This window comes from Micrasema longulum, unplaced genomic scaffold (assembly GCF_059751315.1).
Source record: "Micrasema longulum isolate JH-2025_06_02 unplaced genomic scaffold, ASM5975131v1 h1tg001192l, whole genome shotgun sequence".
Lineage (NCBI taxonomy): Eukaryota > Metazoa > Arthropoda > Insecta > Trichoptera > Brachycentridae > Micrasema > Micrasema longulum.
In genome coordinates, this window is record NW_028278379.1 from 430,996 (window position 1) to 458,953 (window position 27,958).

Here is a 27,958-nt window from a genome sequence, read left to right on the forward strand (position 1 = left end):
ATCCTAAGAAAACTGACCAAGTAAAATTTTTGCGATTTTGAGATGTTTTCACCATGTTTTAGAGCTGGATGTTATTTTTTACAAAAAAAATCAAGGCCACTATATCTCAGTTATTTTGTAAAATTGATCATTGTGTATTGATCAAGCTAGTCCATGAACAATGTAAACATCTGCTACAGAAATATTTACAAAATCAAAATACTTTAATTCTATAATAACACAATACATTGCTAATGCTTTGTCTATGTAAAGCAAAAGAAACCCAAAATCAAATGTGTACTAAATAGCAAAACTATTAGTTTTTGACTATGTAAAAACATCAATCTTGATTTGCCAACGAACGAAAATATGACTTGGTCAGTTTTTCTTGTATGTTCGTAATATACAAGTCTATATATGTTTTTAAGCATAAATTTTTACCTATTTTTATTTTAATTCATCTGTTTTTTTGATGGCTGGAAGATATTGCTTTTAGTAATAAGCCCGCCAAAGTGCACTTGCAACTTGTGTCTACTTAAGGTTTTAAATAAATAAAATTAAATATTTTTTTCCAAGGGGTAATCACTGCAGGTAACAACTCTTTTCTAAAGTGAAAGATAAACAAATAATATTCTGTATTTGAACCAGTGATATATTTTATTTGAACTGCGAATTTTTTACTTGTTTTACTTCGACACTGAAAAAAATGTCTTAATTTTTCTAATGTTTTAAACTATGTAAATAATTCTATACATTTTTATACATGTAAACAGTTTTGTTGTTAATTGTTCAAAGTAGCCAAGTTTGCATTATCAATAATCAGTGATTGAAGCCGATTCTCAAAAACAGGTTTGAAATATTACGTTATAACTAGTAACTAATAAAAAAAGCGATTCGCCGTGCAAAAGCTTGGAAAGTTTAGATTTTGTATGTTGTTTTTGTCTAGTTCTACTTTAAAATCCAAGACATGTTTCAATATTTATTATATTTAAAAAAAAAACGACCTTTTCGTTAATTTTTTTTAAACATCTGAAAAAAATACTCTCCGTAATAGTTGATCTGTAAAATGGATTTTTACCATAAGTAGTGACTTATAATAAGTACCCATCAAAGACTTAAGAACATCATATGTATGCCCAATATTTAATATTCGTTCTTTGTTTTTTTTATCAATGACGTATAATCAAATAGACACGTTACTTGCGCAAATAAAATGGCATTTCAATTCGTGGGCCTTCCGTGCATTAATTTTCTAACGGACTTTCATTGTAATCAGATGTGATGCTCCATTGAAATATGTCATCGTTTGTGATGAAAAAACCTTCAATTGTTTTATAAATGAAATCCGAATTACGGAATTCTTTGATAATTATTTATGTTTTTAAATACATTTTTCAAAATGTTTACAGCTGACGGCTAGTGTTGTATCTATGGTAACAAGTCACACACAGAGATTTTGACGTAGAACAAGTTGTTACAGAGAAATATATATATGAACCAAGGAAATATTTCTAATACGAATGATTGCAAGTGTATCGTGATTTGCTATCTCTTTTTTTCCAAATTGTCTAAGGCAACGCGTTATTTGCCATACCTTACAATATGTAACGATATCGTTGGTATAGGAATGCCGTGTACATTTATTATCCGTCAGTGTTTTTTTTATACATAGTTTATCGATCTGAATGTTCTGAAAACACCACATAACGTATCATTATTATCATTAAAAGAATAAATTTGTTTTAATAAACAGAATGGCTGAAAAGCCCGCTTCGCCTGCCCCACCGGCAGCGTCCTCTCGTCCAGCGTATTTGACCTCCACCAGACCTCCACCAGGGACCCCCTGGCAAACTAATGATGACTACAATCCTCACGATTTTCGAGATGTGCCAAACCCCACAAAGTATGTTTTGACTTACAGATATAGCAATCATAAATACCATCAATTTATAATACACTGTCTAGTAAACAGCGTCCAAAATATAAATCTTTGTTTTGGAAATAAGTACATTGTGAAGCTGAGTTTAAAATTAAAGTATTCATACATCGACATATTAATACACAAAGACATGCCCCGAGCCTTAAAAAATGATGACACTTAACTCATGCCCAAGCGATCAGTCATGCCTAACGCGTATTTAGTCGCTGTTAGACTGCCAGCCAGGCGTGACGTTTAGAATCAAAACCATGAAAGCGTGTAAAAACCTTTCGGATAAACATTGTGAAAAGAATTGTGTAACCTTGGTAAATATTTGTTCATGAAATTAACAAAGCTTAAAACAATAATTATTCAAACATAAGTATTATTTTTGGTAAACGTCAAACTACGCCTATCTTTCGGCGCAATTTCGAAGCTTTCGAAGTTACAGTAATGCACTGATAGAAATACGTTTTTATAATATAATGAATGTGAGTTAATATTATTTTTGCATTCCCTAAAATCCAGTGAAAAGAAATAAATGGGTCGAAATTACAAGAAATTCAAGGAAAGAATCTGATTGGGATCCACCAAAAACTAATGTTATTTGTTAACATTTTTATATACCAAAAATGTGTATCCAACAATTTTTGGTAGTATATGCATGCTCGTTGAATGCAGCCCTGGGCTGCTATTCCAAACGCTCTCGCGGCCGTATAAAAATCTTTTATTTCGCGTGTTTACATACAAAATACGCGAGATAAAATTGTTTTCTACGGGTGCGATAACGCTCGTTTGAAATAGCATCGCTGGTATAAATAAACACACTCCGTTACCATGGTAAGTTTTTGTATCACTAATTTTTGTAACATTAAATAAATTTTACAATAGATATTTTGAAAATTTAATTTTTTTGCACGACGGTTTTATAAATGTAACTTTATGTGAGGTTCAAATAAAACAAAAAACATTCTGCACATTATTTTTATTGTTTATTCCTCGAGAGCTTTCCCACAAATTCCTTTACAAAGCATTATAATATTATCTAGTTATGCACATCCACTGCAGACAGTTCGTCCCCTGTTTACATCTAAACTGCGAACGGAGACCTAGGGTCTAATGTTGGAAAGACGTGACAATTTGCGACCCCCCTACAACAGTCGAGTGGTCATCTTGATTGCTTTGTCGAATTGCTATTCATATAATCTTTCACCAATTTACACTGGAACCTCTTTTTATATGGTTTTGAAAAAACACGTTCTAAAAATTTAAAAAAAAAATCATTAACATTATTTTAACATTTAAATTAATTTCAACAGAGGGAATCAATTTTTGAGAAGGCAATATGGAAGTCTAGGCATTTACAGGGCTTATGACCTGTCATTGGCTGGTTTAAGTGGCCACTTTACACACTGTGTAACATTCACCATTCTGCCCATGTTTGAATGGCCACTTAAACCAGCCAATGGCAGGTCATAAGCCCTGTGAATGCCTAGACGTCCATATTGCCTTTTCAAAAATGTTTTCCCTCTCTGTTGAAATTAATTTAAATATGAACTCCCTAGGGAGGAAATCCAGCCAATCTGCAAGCATTTGGACATAATCAAACATTTTTTTTTTTTAAATTTAAAAATATAAATATTTACGAATGACCCAGTTTCATCGTGACCGTCAGACCGGTCTGACGATGTCAGTCACGACGAAACCAGGTCACTGGTGAAAATTTAAAATAAAAGCGGAATAAAACTGTATACATATTTTTAGTATTATAATTAAAATGCAGTTCTACCAAAAAATATCGGTAGAAAAATTCAATCTATATTTTTAAAAATTCGTAAACTATACTAATAGTATCTATCTATATTTACTTATTTATCTATACTTCATCCCTAAGGGTGCATAGGGCACTGCATTGGTTCACCAATCGCAGTGCAGTATCCTGATCATTTTTGTTACATACAAGTAAAATGATCAGTCTTACGCTTCATTTACGCTCTCGAGAACAAACACACTGACGACTAGAAAATATATGTATTTGCTATAATTTTATCAAACTTAGAGTATTAAATTGTAATGCAAAGTTTCTTGAAAATGTAAAAAGAGTAACAAAAAATATTTCAATAAAAACGCACTACTTTGATTGACGTCACTGGTGATGATGATGAACCAACCAATGACGTGAGAGCTGTGAAGGATATTCGTTTGGCTTCGGTAAACGAACCTATGAGAAGAACTAACAGAGAACAACCTCTGACGTCACACGCGGAGTTTTTTCAGAAATACAAAACTTTAAAAAAAATCATAGCGCTGATAACTATTTTGAAATATTAAACCCATAGAATTAAGAATAGTCCAGAAGGAGCGTAGAATCATATTTGAATACATCGGACTGTGTCCAATAATCCCCCCACCATGTCCTACTTTCACCGTGCGCATTCGTGATGTCACCACGTAATGTTGCTTGATGGGAAAAAAATTAATCATAACCCAAATGTAAGGTAAAAAAAAAGCAATCTGTTAATTTCATAAAAGTTTTATTATGCACGCGTAAACATTGATTGACAAAATAAGGTAGATAAGTAAAGGGTCGTTTAATAAGATTAATTGAATTAATGAACTTTGAACTTAAAATATAAAACAAATTTTATTTGACATAAAACGGATATTTTTAAATCATGTTAAATAATAACTGATGTTTTAAAGATAATGTCGTTTAAATGTCCCGCACGGCGTTGTTTAATCCGAGATCTAATTTTTATTAGTTATTTCATTAGATTAGCAAAGTAGGGTAAAATAATTTACTATCCTGGCAACACTAACGAAATTTCAATTTTGTTTCTTCGACAATCTGACAGATGGAAAAATAAATCAATTTTTAAGTAATGCATTTGCTATTTGAACATTCGTTTTCTAATTACACATGAAATGTGATACCATCATGTTTCTTTAAGATCCTAGCAGTATTTCTACACTTTAAAAGGACACAAAACCGCATAGTTGAATTTAAATCAGGAGTTGCGCACTGAGCAACGTCTACAAAGAAATTAATGGGTCAAAACGTAAACCTACTCACTTATGAGTAGTTTAGTCGCCTTCTGTTTGATGTGCGTATGCGGTTTCTGGACTATTCTTAATTCTATGATTAATAGTTTATTTTTTTAAAATCCCGAATTGATTTTTATATAAGGAAACCTGTCTGGCATTGTTTTTTTTGTATATATATTTTTTTACACGGTAGGTACTGTGGAACGTATCCCCTGTAAAAAAAGTGGTTCCAGTGTGATTAGAAAGATCAATGAAAAAGTAACAGTAATATTTTTTGTTTTTAATTTTATACATCCATGTTCACTCATACACCCTTACAACATCCACCCCCACTAACTCAATTTCTTGCACACATCATAACTGATCAGTGTATTGATTTATCTATCGCTCTCCTGTCACATTTAAACATCAATTTCATTACGCGATCCATTGTTTCTGGTTAATCTTGCTCTTTTGGTTATTTTGTGAATGAAATACTTTTATAACAAAATAAAATCTTTTGCTGAGATGCTGCAATATTCGCTATATTATTATTGTTTAATACCTACATATTTTGATAAAGGTGATCTATAAAATATCTTTAAAATCAAGATTCTAGTAAAGCTTAATTTGAGAAGCGATTGGAAGTAGGTAAGTACAGAACATCATAATATTTATCACTTTTGTTAATTTTAACTTTTATTATATATATACATATATTAGAATTGAATAAGAATACTTCGAATACAAAGACTGCTCGAGTACGCCTCTTCTGTTTGCTCTCCACAATATGTCACACATAACAAAAGGTTCGAAACAAATTGATGGACATTTCTACGACATCTAAACTGGAGACGCAGGTATACCGATCTTAATCATGTCTTCCTGCGCCGTCTGCTGTTGGACATGGAGGTTCTTCATGGCATTCTAAGTGGACTCCACGATAGCCCGGCTCTTGTGTCAGAGTTATCACTAAGTATAATTTGTACTTTTATATAATTCACGTGAGTATAATTCGAACTTTTCATTTATTGACATTTACATTTTTTACACACATCATAACTGATCTAGTTTATTTCTGTGGATATCTGTCATTGGTTTTGTTCTTTGTATATTTTTTAATTAAATATGTTTTATGTGTGTTGCTGTTGATATTCCTTATAAATATAAATAAAATAAATCTAGTAAAAAAGATGACTGGGTGCGTTTTGAAATTTTGAAAGTCAAATGTACGATGTAGCATTCAAATGTCATTGTCGGCTGTTTCGGGGCACTCGATATAAATTCGATGAAAAAACAAACTTTTTTGCAGTTTGTAACTGTTTGTAGAACAATTTATCCCCTTTAGCTTCTATAATTGTGAGTGCCATGAAGGATATAAAATATATAGGCTTTAATATTATGTAACATAATCAGGAATTATAATATAAACTAATTTAATATCTAAGCATGTTCTCTTGTACGATTTTATATTAACAAATTAACTTTTTCTTAATCCTCTATGTTTTTGGCTGGTTGATATAATTATAAATACGATTATATACAAAAAAAAACTGGTATACTGCGGACCACAAAGCAATGTACATTGAACCATTGAGGGGATCCAAAAGCTTACCATCCACCTGTGGCTGTTATGGAATCCTAAGGGACTCTGTCAGCTACGCATTGAGGAAAGTTAACTCCATCATTCGCAAGGAATTCAAACTCTACGCAGATCAATGAGGGAGGACAGAGGCCAACACGTTGTCTCCACCTCTCGGATCCCCTTAATGTTTCTGTTTTTTATTATTAAAACAAATTCACGAAATTTACAAACAATTGATTAAACAAAAACAAAACGAAACAAGCAAACTTAAATTATGTATACTAGGGTGTCCCAGACTATAAGGGCAAAATTATTTTTTACAGATTGAGACACGCATACCCTCTTATTTTGTTCCATTTGACCTTAATAACTGAAATAATAAATATTATTGAAATTGGATAGCGATAACCCGTGCCGACTTGATGTCAAACTTTGAATATAAAAGTTTATATGGAAACCATAGGGGAATATTTTAACTTAATATTTATTTTGTAAATAAAACAATGGTACTTTGATTATTGTATCATATTTATTATGTATTAAACATAGCTCTCGCCATCCATCTTGCTTGGTGCATGGCGCCTGGAGGCCGAATTTCAAATTCATTAACTTTATCTCCGCCAAGAAATATTATGCAGAGCTCTATTAACTCTCGATAGTCATCTCTTACAATTTCTTTGGTCAATTCAGTTCTGTAATACTCTAAAAGTTCATCAATTTTAAAATCGTTCAGACGTAATAGCGTTTCTTTGTGGCTTTGTATTTTCTCTACATTGATGTTTTTCCAGTTTGACGAAAATTTTTGAATAAAAGGATATCGGGACTTGTAGTGACTTGGCTGATTTTGGCCTCGAACACAGCTTTTAGTACCAATTCCTAGATGTAATGGCGGCAAGCAAAAATCAACATTTCTTTGTTCAATTTCTGTTCGAGAAGCACACATGCACCATTAATTCGGCCTGTGTTAGAAGCAGTAGTATCACAACAGAGGATCTGTGCTTTATCTTCAAGATTTCAATCAACAATAGCATTCCAAACTGCTTGTGCCTGTTTGCTTCCCGATGAGTTTTCTAATTTTGGCACAGCGATAAGTTGTTCTTTATTATCGTATGAAATAACGATTGGTAGACGTTCCTCTTTAGATTTGCGTACATCTAAAGCCGGCAATAGTTTTCCATCCCAGTGGACAGTTACAGTATCTGGAACCTTTTTGAAAATTAAGTTTTATAGCTTCTGCGCGCTGTTTTCGCTTTTCTGTACGAATTCTTTGGATGGAGGACTTGCTTATAGGAAATTCGTCAGTGTTGTGGCCAAGTGCTTCAATAGTTGCTTCAATAATAAATACAGAATCTCTCATACTTAACTGACACCTGTCTAATGCCGCCACCAGTTTCGGAGTAACGAAATTTTTCTTCACAGAAGTTTTAATAGTATCGGGCTGTTTCCTCTCAATTGGAATGGACAAATCTTCTTGTAAGTCCGTTACTTCAGAATCAGAAGATGAAGTTTCTTGTAATGGCTCATGAGAAGACGTAGAGGGTGTTATGAATGCCAAAAGTGGTCAGCCGCTTTTGCTCCTGGATATTTCTAAGACTCGCCTTTTCCTCCTTTTCTGTAAATTTTTTGTCCACTCCAGCTAAATGACCGGGTCGTCCTGGCTCTCTGCTTTTGTAAGAAAATCTTATCTTCATTTATCTTCATTAATTGAAGCGCATCGTAATTTGCAATATCAAACATTTTTTTTTGTATTTGTAACAAACCCTTGTCGACGCTGCTCAAACACATCTTGAGTTTTGTTTGCATCTTTTTGCAAATTTCTTCAATCTTGGAAAAAGGCTACAAGTTTCTTAACATAGGTAAAAATTTAGTCGGTATACGTGCCTTTTCCCAATAAATAATGCACTCACGAATAGTAAGATTTGCACTTTCATTGACGCTTAAATTGACTTTGCGAATATTATAAAATAAAACCGCCAGCCAGCACTTGTCCATTAGAGGGAAGTTTAGAACCTGTAATTTGATGTTTTATATCCCCAACCAAAAATATTTCCTTTTTAGAACTGCGTAACTCCACAGACATGTTGACACAGCGAAAACAATGCGTTCACCAAAAAAAACAAACACGATATAACAAGAACATTAACACTTAGTTCGCGCGCGCCGTACTACGTAAGTTCTGACAAGTTCCGATGCAAGTCGGCACGAGTTGCCGTGATTCAATTTACGTGAAATTTAATTTATAAGTGTTTTGACATCATTCTAACAAAATTAGAGGGTATGCATTGAAAAAATGAAACACAATTTTTTCTGGGACACCCTAATATATACACATGAAACATAATAATCTACAATAAAAAATGTATCCAGAGAAACAAAATGAGCAATATACTTAATTATGCATCACGAGTCTTGGAAAAAAATACGAAAATGCTAAATAATAAAAAAAAACACATTTCCTATTTTAAAAAAAAAACTACATGAATGTATATACAAATTAAAGCAAACGGAAATAAAAACACACAATAAGAGAACGGCCTAAAATAAAGGACTCCCTGGGTGAGCAAAGACAAAGGATCCAAAGACCACCCCCGTAAGGTAAGAACAAAACAAGATAATGTGTGTCCTGCGAAATGACGCTACAATTGTATGTTGCCTAATCTGAGAGTCGTACTGTGTCAAATTAAAATTTAATTATTAGTTAAAATTTTGGAAGAAATTAATCCAAACATTGCTGACATTAAAATGAACGTATTTTTAATAATGCTTTCAAGGTCTAATTTTAGCAATCGTCCTATAAATAATATTGATTTGATATAAAAACCTTTGATTCATATTTGTTTTTATTTCAGCAACGCTGAAACTCTTATACATCTTCTGAAAGGTAGTTTGGGAACTGGTATTCTGGCCATGCCTCAAGCCATGCACTACTCGGGATATGTTATAGGATCCGTCTCAACTTTTCTCATTGGAGCATTGTGTACCTACTGCTTACACGTCCTAGTAATACATATTTTATAATTTATGTATTCTACAGTATTTACGTGAAAAGTATCCTGCGTTATTTGAATATTCTTGCTTTAGGTTCGATCGCAGTATGTAATGTGCAAAAGACAGAAAGTTCCTCTCCTTACTTATCCGGAATCAATGCTGATTGCGCTTCAGCAAGGGCCAAAATGTTTGAATGGTTTTGCTGGGGCTTCTTTCTACATTGTTGATGGCTTTTTGATATTTTACCAAATTGGAATATGCTGTGTCTACGTTGTCTTCGTTTCCGGAAACATCAAACAGGTTTCACTCTTATTTGTTTATTTATACTATTTAATATTGTCAGTGTTTCTCTGCGCCATGCGTCAGTAAAGTTAAATGTTTTGGAGACCAATGGACAAATTATTGAAATTTTGTCAGTATTTACATAACTTTTTGTTTCTTATTTCATAACAAAATGTAAAATACTTTTTCGTATAAAAATGCAATAGCGTGGCTTTGTGTCGTGACGAGCAAAATACTTCACCTGGCAAGCTTAGAAAAAAGTTGGTTTAAATTTCCACCGTCGTATTCACATTGTAAATCTTACGATTAATAAAATACAGTACCTAGTAGGGCTTCCAGTCTCGACACTGAGACGAGACTTCGAGACTGTTCGATGCTAACGATAATTATAATAAAAAAATAGTGAATGTAGTTAAAAAACACATCATTGCATAGTGTAAATTAATTATTTTACTAAAATAAAAAAAAAACTGACCAACTTACTAACGAACTAAGGGAAAATACATGCAGCTTTAGCATGCATTCGAGTAGTGCCTCACTGATCCAGCCTCAGTCAAATGATTTTTTTAACTAAAATAACAGATACGTAAATTTAAAAAAAAATATCGACACTTGTTGGAGGTACTGTTGCATAACTATTAGCTTAACCTGAAGATGGCTCCTGCAGTGGTGGCCGAAACGTAAGAACGACTCCAACTTACACGTGATCAAAAAATAAGATACGTATTAATAGCAAAGCGTTCTCTACCTCCCTAGAGAGCAGCGTTCAGGATCATATTGCTGGGCCCCGATTAGAATAGGAAGTTAACTCTTCAATTTTATCTACAAAATAAAATAAAGTTTTCTATATGAAAAGCGGAATACGCTCACAATTTTCTTCTAAATATGTTCAATTAAAGGTTATCGACGAAAATACCTTGAATGTTCATGAAAATATACTCATTTTCGTACACAAAGATCGGTTTTTCTTTATAGAGAGTCGAAGATAACTCTGTCAACTTCTCATTGTAATCGGAACCCAGGTCTAGAAATTTATTGAAAATGTCTCAAGATTCTAGGAATTTCGAGTCTCGAATGGACTCGAGACTCACTATCCCCAGTACATATTTTTTTATTTGCTTGTTGAAATAGACACCATTCTGTTAAATGTTTATATCTCGTACAAAACCATTTCGGACACACTTCTATGCTCAAATATCGCACCGAAACGCTTGTTTCTTACCTTGTATGTATACTCTTAAGTTGCAGGTATACAAATTTACTTTGAAAAACTTAATTTTATAAATGTAGATAAGAATTGGAACTATGTTTTTTTTTTGCACCAGCTATGGTATTTTTTGTTCAGAATAAGATGAAATTATGATTATTTGGTTTATGGATATTTTTAAAGGGTTCAAAAGACAGAACAGAGTTTAAATGAAATTTTATTAAAGAAGATTAATTTGCGAGGTAAAATAGAAATGAAGCATGGTTATTAAATGAATACAGTTAACTGATGTAGTAGCTATAGACAAAACCAAAATAGCCCAAGTCTTCGTTTTGAATTTACAAGTCGTATCACTTCGGGTATCACTTTGATTACAAACAAATATCTTTTCAGGTTTGCGATGCATATTTTGACCCAATAAACTTGAGATTCTACATGTGCTTCATTCTATTTCCATTAATTTTAATAAACTTGGTCAGAAATTTGAAACTACTGGCACCTTTCTCTACTTTGGCCAATCTCATAACGTTTGTGTCCCTTGGAATAATCCTGTCATACATCTGCGTTAATGTTCCTCCAATATCCGAAAGGCGTGTCGCGGGGGAACTACACCAATTTCCCTTGTATTTTGGAACTACTCTTTTTGCACTCGAAGCAGTTGGCGTGGTAAGAAAACACTTGAAATACTTACAGAAATCATAAAAACAACACGAATGCGATTTGTCTACATATTATGCATACTATGAAATTGCTGTTTTACGCCGTTAACTTTCGTTTGTGTAGAAATTCCAAATTTTTTTTTTTTTTTTTAATCAGTGAGTAATTTTTTTTCGTCGTTGATTCAGATATTTTCACGAATTTAAAAATAGGAAGGTTGAAAATTCGCATTATTATTTGATACGAGTTTCCTCGCGGTCCTAAAGCGTCGCAGACGGTACGCAACATTAATTATGAGTACAGGATAAACACTACAAGCGAACGCAATGCACAATTTTGATTTAATCGCTTCCCTTCGGGAAACTTCAACCTCAACAGAGAGATTTAGATATACTAGTAAGATGAGAAATTGAAAGCTATAGTAGAAGCGGATCCATCTCCAACGTGTGCTTTTAAAACTGATTACATTAATACGATTTAAGTCCCGAATTGAGTGGTAGTAACTTAACTTAATTCATTTGTATTATACTTTGTGCTTGGCCATAGTGGCCTTTTTAGCGTTTTTTTTCGAGCGCCCGCGTGGTCACTATGCTATGCATTAAGGTGGGCCGTTTTATTTTGTTCTACTTTCTTTAGAGGTACAGCGATAAAAAGGTGCTAAATGGTCTCAAAATAACATGTGTAAAATATGATTACACTTTAAAACTTTGTATCTCGGAGCCGTGTAAACACGTGATTATATAACCATGCGTTGTGTCCCGGTCCCGTGTTTTCACGTAGTTTACTGGTTGTCTAAAAGAGAGCATTTTATTGACATTTAGTGACTTTTATTAGTACTTTTTTGCTGCTGGTAAACCACGTAAAAACACGGGACCAGGACACAATGCATGGTTATTATAAACATGGTACAAAGCAAAGAAAAAGAAGTGAGGCCCTGTATATGTGCGAACATTGCAATGCGCAATGTGGCTCTCCATAAAGGCCAATGTTGGCAAAACTATCATACGAAAATCACTTATTTAATTATTTCAATTCAATTGATTCAATTCAATTGATTTTAATTCAATTCAATTGATTTAGCTTAGTATTTTCATAATAATGACACTTTAAAGAAACTCTTCACAAAGCATGAAATTTCACAAAAATGGGCCGGCCACTGGGTAAATTCTATGTGTATTCGGCCGGTTTTCAAAGTGTTAATAGCCTCGGGATGAATATCAATGTTTCGATATTATTGTATTTTCAAGGTAAGTTCTAGTTTGGGTTCAAAGCAAATTAAAGTACATTTTATTTGACATTTCATCCGGAAAGTGTAAGAACATTAATAAATGCATGTCCCAGAAACAAAAATGTAACCATCAAACTTCCTTATCCACCAACAGACCACTAGAAAAATAATGAAAGAAACCGCAGATAGTGTTAAAGCAATAAAACAATTAATTGGGTACATCTTAAGGCTAAAATCTTAAATTCAGCATTAAAAATAATGCACAGACACAAGTAGTGTATTGACATCCTTTTAAATCTTATCAATCGAGAAAGGACAATAGTAACAGTCTTTGCCAATCGCAACTAAAAGCCTCAACGTAGGATACTCCTATCGATAAGCCGACCGCTAAAAACAGTACGATTTATTATCAAGAAAATATAATAGATGCGAAGTTTTAGACAAGGCTGGGACAACTATTGTTTCAGCAGTTTTTTTTGCGATTATTGATAAAAATAAGCTTCGCTGGAAACGCAAAATAGCTCGAAATTGGCAGTAAAAGTCGAAGTACCATAAATGTATTTATACTTTTACGGGCAAAACAAAAACTTTTTTTATAAAATAGAACGAGAAAATGCATAGAAAAAACCGATTTCATTGAGAATGGAATCAGTGTTGAAATTCTTGTGATATATTGCACCAGTTTAAACACATCTAAAGGAATAATACAGCAATCACCGATTTTTTCTTGGAATCAGAAATATCTGTGGAATATTTACCCGCCGTTGGGTGTGATGGAACAAGTGGTAAAAAATGTAGTGTAATTAAAAGTTTATATTTGTTCTTAAGATGTTGTAAACTAACTTAAAGCATATATAAAAAATGTGAACATTGATAAATATGGAGATGGCATACGTCTGCTTGAACAAAGGTTAGAAAAACCATTACAGTGGATTACTGCCAACTGCATATAAACGAATTACCTTTCTGATACTTGTATCTATACCTTGATTGCAGCACATCCAGACCATATTTATTGTTAGGTTTCCACCCATTTGAGCAGAGTTACCCAAATCTCCTACTTAGAGTAGGTATTAGCACGTTGCACAGACCAAACATGTTTGTACAGAATAGTCGTAGCGGTTTCAAAAGCCATAAATAGAAAGATTTAGAAAATAAATTGCTAGGCAAAATATTTCTTGCCCGATAGCTAACTCGTGCTAATTAAATTGCACGTTTCGATGGAATATCTTTCTAAAAACTTAGTAATGCTCGCAAAATTTGTCCTCAAGGTTTACGCTCTGACATGGTTTACCATCAAAATTCCCTCTGCGGCACTTTTCCAAGCTCATTGCTGCAATTAGATATTTGCCTATATAACTGAAAGGAAAATGGATCCGGTAGTTCAAAGAAACAGTTACCTATAATACCTATTTCGCAAACCTTGAAAATGTATTGCAGGCCGATTCTGAGCCGCACATCCTCAAACTGGCAGCATGTCATACTTTGAGAGCTCCCAGCAATCAATAAAATAGTCTAACTGATTCAACTTCTTTCAGTAAAATTTGATGCATCATATTATACTGATATTATTAACATTAACTGAAACACCAATATTGACGTTGATATTTGACAAAAACATCCAACTGTTTGTTGCCCAAAAATGAGAAAGAAAACTATCGTTACTGCATCTGTCACGTCATACTTAAATAGTTGAAAGGGCAGCACGGACTGTGACAGAAGCTTGAGCCACATTAGGCAGAATATCTAAAAGAGAAAGCTTCATACAAACCCATATAAAGTCTTGAAAAGTTATGTTATTCAATAGCAAGAAAGATTTTTGCGCTAATAGAAATATGAAATTAATAAATCATGGTATAATATTATAACTAATATTTTCATGGATGCCCCTTTTAACATCTTTTCGTTGTAATAAATCAATGTTACGGATAGAATTTCAAATGGTTAGAAAAGTTAAAAACCACATTTTTTTACTTTTCTTAGCCTAGCTATTACAACACTAAAAAAACCAAAAAAAACAAAAAACCGTTATTTCAAAGTCAATCCGGAGGCCAAAAATGATATTCGATTCTAACCAAATTTAATATGGTAGCTAAATGAATTATTTGACACCTTTTCCCTGCTGTGCCGGATAGAAAACTGACTTTTATTTTCTCTATACAACCGTGGCCCAGCTTATTATGCTTATATACACACTTGTCACCATATGCATCCGCCCGGCGCGCGTTGTTTTTTTACACAAAACGGCAATTTCATAGGTAAGCAAGCTCCCGTGTAAAAATATACATAAATTGCCTTAGGCATCTATGTTATCACGTAAATTAATTATTGTGTTTATTTAATTATTGTTTCGCTAATAAATCAACATTAAAGTCTATATAAATAAATTAACTGAAATAACATTTTATTTTCTTTTTAACAAACAATTCTACGAGGACTGTGATTATTGTATACGATCATATATGGTGTATGTGTTTCTTTTTTTTGACAATTGTTTGCAGTTTTTGAAGTGTAAGCAAGATTCATTTTTTGTGCTAAAATTCAATAATTACCTACGCAAGGTCCTAATGAATGTAAATCATGTATAATACTGATTTATTATCATATATTTTTATTAAGTTTGAAATGAAGGATGGAGTCAGATAAATATATCCTTATTCTTTTATCTTAAACAGTTTTCTTGAAATGTAATTGAACAACCAATGTTATTTTGATAGAGTTCTTTTTTATATGTTTCGATATTTAAAAAAAATATATTTTGTGAATTTTTGATGATTTGCGTTGTTGTGTTTTAGATCATTTCATTGGAAGGCAACATGAAAGATCCCGCAGCCTTTAGGAGGCCGTTCGGAGTTCTGAATGTCGGAATGTCGATTATTGTTATCCTGTATGTCTTAATTGGACTCTTAGGATACCTTAAGTATGGAGCCGAGTGTAAAGGATCCATCACCTTGAATCTTCCGGAAAGTGATGGGTAAATCATTATCAACAATAAATTACAAAATAAATTACCTTATTTGTCTGCAGAGTCTAAAGCCCGTTTTATATTGGTCAGTAAATGGTACAAGATCTTGTGCAGAATTTGGTCCAATAAATATTGTGTCGTAAATACACAAATTGGATGAAATATGTGGTTAAATTAGAACACGTCCTATTTTTCATACAATATTTCAGCCAATATCTGCGCGCGCATCCCACTGTTATATTAACTGTCATCTGTCAAATAGGTGCGAGGGTTTTCGCGGTCACTGTTATCAATATATTTCTTTTTTGGGTGATACCGTGTGTGTTGGATTTGTTCCGACGTTTCGGCTTCTCGGGCGGCTCCTGCAATGGTATTTTATTTTTCAAGGCCCATTAAATTATTTGTTGTTGCTTGTGTCATGTTTTTTATCGATACACAAATCGAGAAAAAACTAACAAAGAACAAATCAACGATTTATTTTTTGAAAAAACTAAATTAATAAGTAGAAAGATACGTAAACTTTTTTTATATGTTTTCTAGAATTTCGATATTTTTTTAGAGATATTATAACCAAAGCTAATGAAAAAATAATTATTTATTAAAAATATTTTTTTAAAATAACTTTCTTGACTTGTCTTTAACAATAAAAAATAATATTTCGATATTTACTATAAACCAACATGTACAGACACAATTATTCATAATTCCTTAAATCACCCGTTGCCTATAAACATTCCGTATTCAATGATACCGGGGTTAATTAACGTTCCACTAAATGATAATAATTTGAAAAAATAACTTAATACAATTAAACAAAAAACAATTGCTAATAACAATGAATATAATGAGAACTTAATTGATAAAATATAAAATCAAAAACATAAACGCAAACTTATAAATATTTATATTTTACTCCCACAATAAATAAAGCTAACCCATCTAAACAATGGAGGCGGATTCTTTTTATAAATGACAACTTTTTTAAATATTATCTAATTCCCTAGCATTAAAAATTGAATCTGCATTTTACAAAACTCATAATATAAGAGCATTGTTAAATAGTCAAAGTCCCTAAATGTAATAATTCTGGCATAAACTGTAATGATTACGACTCAATGTACATTGGAAAAAACTAAAAGAAAATTTATTTCAGAGTACGAATAAAGGAACACTTAAAGTGCCTAAATAAAAACAATTTTTCTGGATTCGCAAACTGATATAAAATAATCATTTGTATAAATAAAACACTTTGTTTTAAGTCCACTGAGTTTATATATTTAACACGCTTAGTTCCTCCCCCACCCCTGTCAGTACCTAAACTTTCTCTTTGTAATTTTATGTTTAGTTTTTAAATACACCTATAGATGGACAGTACTGCGTGTCCGAAACATGTCGTGTTAAATATATAAACTCAGTGGACTTAAAACAAAGTGTTTTATTTATACAATTCAATATGTTATTCCACAATGTTAACGCCGAGTCAATAAATAATATGAAATAATCATAATTTTAATAAAGACACCGGATGAAAAGTTCTTCATGTTGGAAATAAAATGTACAAATTAGGCAACTAGGAAATCTTAAAAATTAAAAAAGCGATCCGTAATAAGAAAAAAATAAATAAATTACCAAATAAACAATATTTCCTTTAGTTCACTCCTGTCTTGTTTTGAGGGTATTCATCTCACATTACCATTCTTAAAAGACAAAAATACTTGATTTATTAGTTCCATACACAGCATAATACGGATAAAATAAAATAGGATATAATTCGTTAGTTGAGATTGATCAAGATAAAAGCTTGTATAGCTTTGAAACCGGTCGGTAGAAAAAAATTTAAATTAGTTGTTCAAAACAAAGTTGCTTTTATTTATTTTAATTTAATGAATAACCATAAAGTTAATGTTTCAAATATAACATGTATAAGATAAGATAATAACAATTATTATCTTATGTTTACATTTATTTGCAGCAAAAATAACAATGTCCAATTTTTGTTCAAGACACGTGCTTTATTAAAATGTCCTGTGTTTAATGGAATTGTGTCGCGTTAGAAGATTTGTACTTTGTCCTCTATGCGCCAAAACGTTCATGCATTCCAAAAAGCGTTCGCTTGCTCTATACCAGAAGAATTCTTTAATTGTGGAAAACCGATGATCTGCTCACTGTCCCTAAACGAAGCAACGATAATTGGAAGTTTTTTTTCTTTTGGGTCCCTGACATTTAATGTAGGCAACAGTTGATCATCCTAATGAACAGTAATAATTACAGGTATATCATTCTTGAAAGCAGATTTGATTGTTTCAGAATGTTTCCTTCTCTTCTTCTGTCCGATTCAATCAATAGAAGATTATAATTAGATAGTTCTTTGGTAATGTGGCCAAGTGCCTCTGCTGTCGTCTGAAGGATATATACAGAACCTCTAACACTCATCTGGCATCTATCCAAAGCAGCTACTAATTATGAAGTAATAAATCTTTCTTATCGCGTCTTGCAGCATCTTCATTGATGTACTCTCGGAAGTCTCTCCTGAAAATTCACCAACGTTGATTTCGCCCGAACTTGGATGAGCGTTATCGAATCTTGGGATTATGAAAAAGGAGGTACACAGTGGAAGATGTGGACGGCTACGCACTGTTGTTTCTCTTTTGTTTTCTCTTCTATTTTTTTATCTTTTTTTCTGAATATTCAATAAATTTTAGTAATTTTTCTTCCAAAATATTTATGATTCTTTTCTTATTTTTATCAGTTTTTTATCCCCTTTCACCATGATAATAATGATAATGTGAACAGATTCATAACCCAAAGAGCTTTCATTACGATTAGTATTCAATACAATACATTATTTATTTGCATTAAGTGTTACCGTCTGCTCATTATTACAATAATTTCCAAATAAACAAACCAGCCGCGTGATATCCGACGGAGAACAGCCTATTTCACACATATTTTCTTAATCTAAACGGCACGATAAAATAGCAGTGGATGAACATTTATTAGATTTGTTTGTACCTATTTAAACCTGATAGTATATTTATTATTCGCTTTATTAAATAAAACTCTATAGTTAATGATTTTAATAAAAATATCAATAAAAACGCATCGGTTTATATATTTTATTTAAAAAATAAATATTAGCGTACTTATTATTTACCCAAATATTTCAATTTCGGTAAACATTTTCAAAGAGTTGTAAATAACTCACTATAAAAAATGGAAATCAAGTTAGCGTAGAATGGGCTTCGAACCTCGGACCTCTGATCCATGAGTCCGCAACACTAACCACGGGACCACAACCGGATTTAAATAGTCTAGTAAAACTAACAAAATAGATTTTAAGGATAATTTTATTAAAATCATTATATAAATTTAGCGAGTACTCTCAGGTAAAAATTCTGCAAAAGATTATCTACTGAAGATTAGTCAGTCTCATAGTGTACTGGTTATTGCGTTTGTCAGGCATTAAATAAATATATAATTCTAAAACAAAACATCAGTCCACTGTATTGTATTTTATCATGCCGTGTAGATTTTTGCCGTGTTGTGAAATGGGCCAATCATGCGATATCACGCAGTGGGCTCGTGGTTTGCACGTGCACAGCAGTCCAGTCTCCGTGAATGTACTTTAGAATTGTTTTTTTTTGTGTTCGGAGCATGTCCATAAGTTTTTGTCTTTTGACATATAAAAATAATTCAAATACTTTGAAATAAGAGGTTACATAAGAATTCAACATAATACAGGTACTCATAAACTTAACATCGGTAAAGTGTGTATAAATTTTAACTTGAAATCGTTCAAGTTAAAATTTATTTCAACTTCATTAAAAACCAGCGAATGTGAATATTTACGATACGCACGTTTCATGAAATTTACGAAATAAATCAATTACCTTTAACACAGTTATACTATGTTCGTAGAAATCAATTACATTGCTGCAATCATCGCTAAATATTTCAAACCGTTTACAAATTATGAAATTAAAAAACTAGGGGCTAATTCCTCCTTCAGTTTATTTAATTTTTAGCAGGTTAATCTTGCATTCAAAAGAATTCAGTAATAATTAAATATTATGGTCTTATAATATCATGTTGAGCGGAAGGGGTGCATAATGATGACAAAGTACTTGATGAAAATCGCCATTTTAAAACAAATCTAAGTATCTAAAAATTCAGGCTCGGTATGTTTGTGGCTGCAAATTTCAGAAAGTAATCGATGGATTGACTCACGTTTTTTACAGAACATTGCGCTTTAGGAGAATATTGTTTTTATATACTTATTCGGTAGTTCCAACGGAAACAGAACATTCTATGCGTTTTAAATTGACTCATAATTTCTCACAGTCAAGTATTAAATGACAGTTCTACACAGTGCTGCCACTTTATCAATTTTAGCCAAAATTACAATTTTATACGTAATTCAGTCAGATGAATCTTTTTACAATAATAAAGGTTGTAGCTCTTTAACTTCACTAAAATCAACAAATGAAAGAATTAAAGAAATATGGATGTTAAACATAGGCAAAATTGTGAATGTTACACAGCGTGTAAAATGGCCACTTAAACCAGCCAATGACATAACTCAATTTTCTCGCCTCCTCTTTCACAGTAGTAGCCGCTCGATTGTGGAATAATCTACCCACTAATGTTAGAGATGCCCCTTCTTTATTTACATTAAAGTCAAGATTGAAATGTCACTATCTAAATATTTAAATTGTTCCTTCATACTTCTTCTTTCCTTCCCATCCCCTCTCCTCTCGTCATAGTATAGTGTTAATCGTTTTTAAATATATTTTTATTTTGTTAATCTCTGTTTTTAATTTTTGTATAAAATTGTAAGATTCAATATGTCCATGTATTTAAAATTTTCTCAAACTGAACGGTTTGCGTAGGTAGGAAGAAATTGCCTTAAGGCAATATGCTCGCCCTTATATGTAAGAAAATTCAATGGACATTTCTTAGACATCTTAACTGGAGATGCAGGTATACCGATCTCAATTATATGTCTTCCTGCAAAAAACACCACTTGCTCACTTTAGAAGATCGCCGTCTACTGTTGGACATGGGGGTGCTTCATGACATAATTAGTGGACGCCTTGATAGTCCGGCTCTTTTGTCGGAGTTATCATTATGTGTCCCCGGCTACCGCACCCGTCACACGTCGAGCTCTCTATTTCATGTGCCAGCAGTTCGTACGAACTATGCCCAGAACTCTCCACTCATACGTTTTGCTAGTGAATATAATTTGAACTTTCCCCTTATTGATCCATTTGATTGTAAAAAAATAACATTTAAAATGCGCGTCTTAAAACATACTTTTTTGTCTTATACTTAGTTTCAATAATAAAGTCTTATTTTATCTTATCTTATTTTATTTTATTTTATTATATTTTATCTCTAATTCTTAATATTTTATATATATTAATATTTTTGACACTTGACACTTGTGCAATATTTACACACATGTCCACCCTCATTCCAATATAACACCCACTCACCCACCCTCTCATTCACTTACACTCACACAAACACACTAATGTATTGTACGTGTATTTAATGTATTTCTGTGGATATCTGTCATTGGTTTTATTCTCTGTATATTTTATTTGTTATATTTTTGTTACATGTATCACTGTTGATATCCCCAATAAATAAAAAATAAACAAAAATAAAAAAGTGTCAATTAAAATAAATGAATGACAGGTAGTAAGCCCTGTAAATGCCCAGACTTCCATTATACCTTCTTTAGGGTGTTCTCCATCCCTGTTGTAATTTGTTAATCTTAATGACTCCCGAGGGGGTGAAATCCAGTCTTGTCCACAAACATTTGGACAAACTCAAAAATTGTAACTTAGTAGGATTCAAGTCCGGTACAATTTCTCCTCTTTTGGAAGATTATATAGGTAGCTCTGCCATTTGTACAGAGTTTAAATTTTTGTTTTATAACCTAGCAGTAAAGGACTGTGCCAAATATCAACTATTTTAGTTTGGCGGGTTGCAAAAGATTTTTTAAAGCTTAGAAATATTACCGATCGCACGAATATCATTTTTATTACAGTCGGCGTCTTTAATTCAAAGCAAATCGTGTTATGTTATTCGTTTTCACAATGTTTTTTTTTTTTGTAAACGCCGCCTCGAGGTTTTCCATACATCACCGTTATAAGCTCGAAATAAAACCAATAATCATAGAAACTGGATACGACACGAAAGCTCAATGACAGCCCTCGGCAAGAGATTTCTAGAGAACAGCGGGATTTGCGAGGTTTACAAAAATAATATTTTACCATGGATAGGATTTACTTAAGTTTTTTTTTATGAAACTTTGCACGTACGTACAACATGTAGATAGTTTAAATTACTAACAGAAGACATCAAAATATCATTTCGGAATTTACGACTTTTACAAGTTATGCCGAAAATGTGTATTGTGGACAGCTCAAAACAAAAGATCGTAGTCCCAAAGCAGTTTAGAAAAGATTTTGAGTGTTGCGTGTTATTAAAAAAACTATTATTAGCGATAGATTAAAAAAAATATACATAATGCATAAATGTTCAAAACTCATTTACATATCGTTGATGCTGCAAATTTAATTGACTCTATTTCTCAACAATGTTTTGAGTATGTCCAAATGTTTGCAGACAGGCTGGATTTCCTCCCTAGGGAGTTATTCAGATCTAAATTTGTTGCAACAGAGAGGGAAAACCGAATATTTTTGAGAACCGAATATGGAAGTTTAGGCATTTACAAGGTTTATGACCTTTCATGAGCTGATTTATGTGGCCATTTTAAGCACTGTGTAACATTCACCATTCTAACAAAGTTTAAACATCCATCCACATTTCTTCAACTCTTCCATCTGTTAACTTTTGTGAAGTAAAGAGGCTGAAACCTGTATCGTGTGGGTGAGATTCATCTGGCTGAACCAATTGGTAAAGCCTGGTGTAAGAAAAAGTATAAAAATTGGAAATTGTTTTCAGGCGTTGCCTAGTAGGTGAATTGGTTCAACCAGATGAATCTCACCCACATGATAAAGGTTTCAGATCCTTTACTCCATAAAAGTTGACAGATGAAAGAATTGAGAAAATGTGGATGGATGTTTAAACATTGTTAGAATGGTGAATGTTACACAGTGCGTAAAATGGCCATATAAATCAGCTTACGAAAGGTCATGAATCTTGTAAATGCCTAAACTTCCATATTCGGATTTATCGTACATAGTTTTACCATTCAAAATTACAAATTTAAAAATATCTTTTATGCTACTAATAATTAACTATTTTTTTTACTGGACAGTATTTCATAGACCTTTATTACTTTAAAAATGTAAAAAAAAGTGGTATTTCCCTCTTCTATTTATATTTTTGAAAAACTTTAATTTGGTGTATTTGCTACTTTTTGGACTTATTTATATTCTGTAAATTAGATGAATATATTCCGAAAAAATAAAAATAAAACTTCAATGTACCGAGGATATGGAGAAAGCAAACTCAATTTTCTCCTACCTTTATGGGAAACTGGAAACAAAACAACATTACAATGGCAATAAAACAAAATATTGAAAAACACCCATGGTCTATATAAAGGTAGATTACCTTACGCTGATTGTGAACGTAAATCACCTGGACATAGACGCCCAGAGAAAACTAGAAGTTAGCACAAGGACACATCAAGGACGATGACATCTCACTGACAAGTGCAACTGGCTCAACACTACCACATCTAAAAGCCAAAACAAGAATAAGCCAATCCCGACTTATAAAAACAATGGACTAAAAATTTGCAATGACTTTAAAACAGCGACTATACAGAAATTCTAAAATGAAATAAAATGTTTGATAAAACCAACAACCTCACTTTAGGATGTAAAATGTAAAACGAAAGGTTTCTTAATGGAATTATAAATTTTTAAAATGTTGACGGTTTATCGGGCAAATAGTGTTTTATATTTCACGTTTCATTACGTAAAATAATATTGTATCAACACTTGTATATTTGCTCGATTAAAGATTATCTATTATAAAAAAAAAATATATTTCTATTGTTTTTTTCCTAATAAAAATATGTTTAATTACGTCATCACCGCTGTTTGTTTTCGTGAACACAATAAATAATTTTTTGTTGATAAAGTGTCTTTGTTCTTGTACGAAACCATTGTCAAAATAATAATTTATAAAGCAAATGTGTTTTTACAGGTTGGCTCAAACTGTGAAAATACTAATGGCAATAGCAGTCTACATTTCTTACGCATTGCAATGTTATGTCCCCATACATATCATCTGGAGTCAGTATATGTTGCCGAGATTGGAAACTAACACAAAAAAAATTATATGGGAACTCTTTCTTCGAATAATCATTGTGATTATTACATGTAAGTTCAAGTTATTCTATAGAAGCATTAAGTACCCTTTACGCAGATAAACGCAAAAGGGTTTCAAGGTGAACAGAAATATTAATCAATCTTTATTTACTAACGGCCGTAGCCAATTTGTACGAATTGTGGGTATAACATTGTTAAAAGTAATAAAATACAAGATACAAATTAAGTTTATAAATTTTACATACATATTATGATGTACACATAGGCACATTATGCATGTTGTATACATTCGTATAAATAAATTTTATTTTACATTTTTACAAAGATATTAATGTTTGGTTAATTGTTTTTTGTAGTTATGTCATTAGTACCTTTTTCCTATGTACTACTAAATGAGTATGTTGAATTAATGTAGAAAGTAAGCATAATTATTTTTAAATAATGTTTCAGGAGTCTCAAACCAACTACTTTTATTCTCTCTTTAAAAGCATTAACCAGAAATATTGCGATTATTATCTCTTTATACTTCGCCCCATGGTGTGATGGTCAGCGCGTTAGCCTGCCATGCAAGAGGTCTCGGGTTCGATTCCCGATATGGTTGACATGAAATATTTATTGAAAAGGGTGTTTTCACACCGGAATATTTTATAGTCCCTGGACTAGCACCTGAAGCGTAAGACTGATCATCTTACCTTTATGTAACAAAAATGATCAAGATACGCTACGATTGGTGAACCAATGCAGTGCCCTTTGCACCATTAGGTGCGGAAAGGGAATGACGATGATGATACTTACGAAGTGACATATTCCCAAGATCGATATGGTCTGCAAGTTCATTGCCTAGGTTTTGCATTTTATGTACTTATAGGAGTATTGCATCCAGGCACTGTCCGGCTGTTATTTCTATAAGTTGTTAGTTTCACTTGTTTCTTTATATATTATGTGTTGTTTTTGAAATATTTTTTTATTATTTAAACATGTCTCAATAGATGCTCAACTAAGTTTTCGGGTTTTTTTATCAATAAAAAAATGCACATTTTATGAAAAATACGAAAATTACTTTATTCAAAATGTCGCCCCTCACTGGGTTTACATTTGTGCCATCTCTCTGGCAATACATGAATACTGTGGCTTTAAAATGATGCATCTTCGGACCGAAATCATTGCTGCTACCAATTTTTCACTACTTCGAAATTGGCATAAATAAAATATTTTTGGTACATCAATATGCCTAATACATATCGTCGCGTTGGGGAAACAAGGTTCTACCTAACAAAATATGTTTTTTTACATTCAAATTTGATTATATTTATAATAAAATCTTCTTCTAAACCTAACCTAACCTATACCTAAAATAAATACTACATTTTGAATTTGAAATCTTTACTGCACGTATTAATTATATTTCTTTATTTTATTTTATTAACGCATACGGCAAAATTGCGAAGAATGATTTTTTCTCAAAGTTTTACTTATAGTATGCTCTAACTATCGGAACCGCTGTCACCTTTCCACGGACTCCGGGCTTCCGCGGAACACCTTTTAGAAATCGCTGATCTGAGGTTAACCAAAGGTAACCTTAGGTTACCACACACTGACTCGAAGGAGTTTTTCTAATCTCTCCTCTGTCTTCATTCCCTTTTCCTACTGAAGACTAGTAGGTATCTGTAAGGAATGTGGGTATATTGTTGGTGACAACAATATATCTACAGTCGTCTGCATACCCACACAGCTTGGCAAGTCATTCTAGATTTGTCTCTCCCAGTAAACAGTCGCTCTCTTACCACAATATAATAAGCATTCAGAATAAACCACAGTCAACTACAATAAGTTTTATTATTGAACTTCACATACCACCATAGGGTAAAACAGTATCGATATTCATTTATATACTTATATTTTTGTATCTATTTTTTATGTATGTGTTTTGAAACATCATCATCATCGTCATTCCCTTTCCGCACCCTAATGATGCATAGGGCACTGCATTGGTATCCCAATCGCAGCGTATCTCGATTATTTTTGTTACGTTATAGTACGACAGAGGTAAGCCTTCCTCTTCAGATACCAGTCCGGGGACTATAAAATATTCTAGTGTAAAAACACATTTTTTAATGAAAATTTCATGTCAACTATGTGGGGAATCGAATCCGAGATCTCTTGCATGATAAGCAAACGCCCTGACTAAATTGTATACATAACACCCTTTATTTTATTAATTTGTTGGGAGACATTTCTATTTGGCAAAAAGCTCGACAATGTACAAATATGTATGTAAAAGGTGTTAAATTAATATAAAAATATGTATGATAATCGTTATTATCCAGCTGTAATTCACCGCTCTAATCGATTTTTCTGATCTGTTTTAGTGCTAAAAATAAATAAATAAATACAAAAAAATCATTATGGTTGATAAAAAAATGTTTTTTAAAATTAAGTACACGATAACGTACAATGCTTGTTGTTCAATAATTCATTGACGCCATTATAATGTAGCAGTTTTTTTATGAGTTCTTGTTTGTGAAAACAAATCTGCTGAAAAAAAACGTATGATTTTTCATGATAAAAATATTTACTTTACGAAAAATAATAATGTCTCTTCTTTTATTTTTCAGTTTTGCTTGCTGTCGCCATTCCCAACCTTGGACTATTTATTTCTCTAATCGGCGCATTCAGTTTGTCGGCCCTGGGCTTGGCTTTTCCTGCTATAATCGAAATATGCGTTTACTGGGATGACTTGGGCAAATTTAATTACATTCTTATAAAAGACTCCTTCCTCATAATATTCGGCTTACTTGGTCTTATTATCGGCACCTACACGAGTGTTCTTGAAATTGTGGAATCGTTTACCAAATCAGATTAATTAATAAATCATAATTTTATTAATTAAAAAAGATAATGCCGAGCCCAATGTCTGGAAAACCCTACACTTTGGTGTTGAATATTTCAATTGTAAATGTTTTTTAAATAATAATTCCAAATTTAATTGATATGTTAAAATTATAAATAAATTTATTTATATATATGCCTAATAGGCATTTTTAAGGACATATGTATAAATAGAAAATTATTATAAAATAAAGTAGAAAGACACAATGTTATCAAGAAGACTCGGCGGGGGTGGAAGCGGGAGAGGGGTGTTTATAATTGAATTTGATTCAGTGATCGTATGAAAGAAGACAACTTGTTGTCAAAGTCATTAAGATTGGTATATTTTTTGGCAGACCTAAGAATTCTGGGCATAGGGGGATAAAAACCGTGGTTAGTTCTATGGTTATCAGTATGAAAAAAATAAGTTTAAATTAATGTAAAAATATCACCGTTTTATATCATTTGAATTTTTTTATATGGATTTTATGTAATTCTCATAATATTTGAATATCGAGTTAATATTACAGAATTTTCATAAAATACTCGTATTTATATATTTTTTTACAATTTTGATATTTTTACTTAAGTGTTTTTGAGTTTATTATTTGTTTATGTGTGGTTTTTATAATGTTTTTGCTAATTCTTTGTAATTGATGTAATAAATTACTTAATTAACGTCTTCCATTTTTCCATTATAATTCTTTAAGGTACTTTTAAAAATGGTGAATGGGGAAATTCAGTGGTATTTTTTGTTTGTTTTGTTAATGTACTATAAAACTAAGCCAAAAATATTTTTTTATGTATTGTATTATAAGCGCCCTGATTTTTTAAAGATTTGTCATTTTGAAATTACTCCGCGTATGAGGTCACAAGTTCTCTTCGGTGAGTTCGGCTGTTTAGTGGGTTGGCTTTCATGTCTGAGCTTATTTTACAGTACAT

At 32.2% G+C, this 27,958-nt stretch overlaps 1 protein-coding gene across 1 annotated transcript; it reads left to right on the forward strand.

The window, feature by feature from the left end:
• The first annotated feature begins 629 nt into the window (after positions 1-629).
• LOC148276574 (proton-coupled amino acid transporter-like protein acs) lies at positions 630-27,690 on the forward strand. Its single transcript, XM_088234082.1, has 8 exons — positions 630-828; positions 1,733-1,882; positions 9,356-9,506; positions 9,588-9,794; positions 11,377-11,649; positions 15,664-15,842; positions 24,024-24,199; positions 26,764-27,690. The coding sequence occupies exons 2-8, from the start codon at positions 1,734-1,736 to the stop codon at positions 27,009-27,011; spliced, it is 1,383 nt and encodes a 460-aa protein (XP_088090208.1). The 5' UTR covers positions 630-828; position 1,733; the 3' UTR covers positions 27,012-27,690.
• The last annotated feature ends 268 nt before the right edge of the window (positions 27,691-27,958 follow it).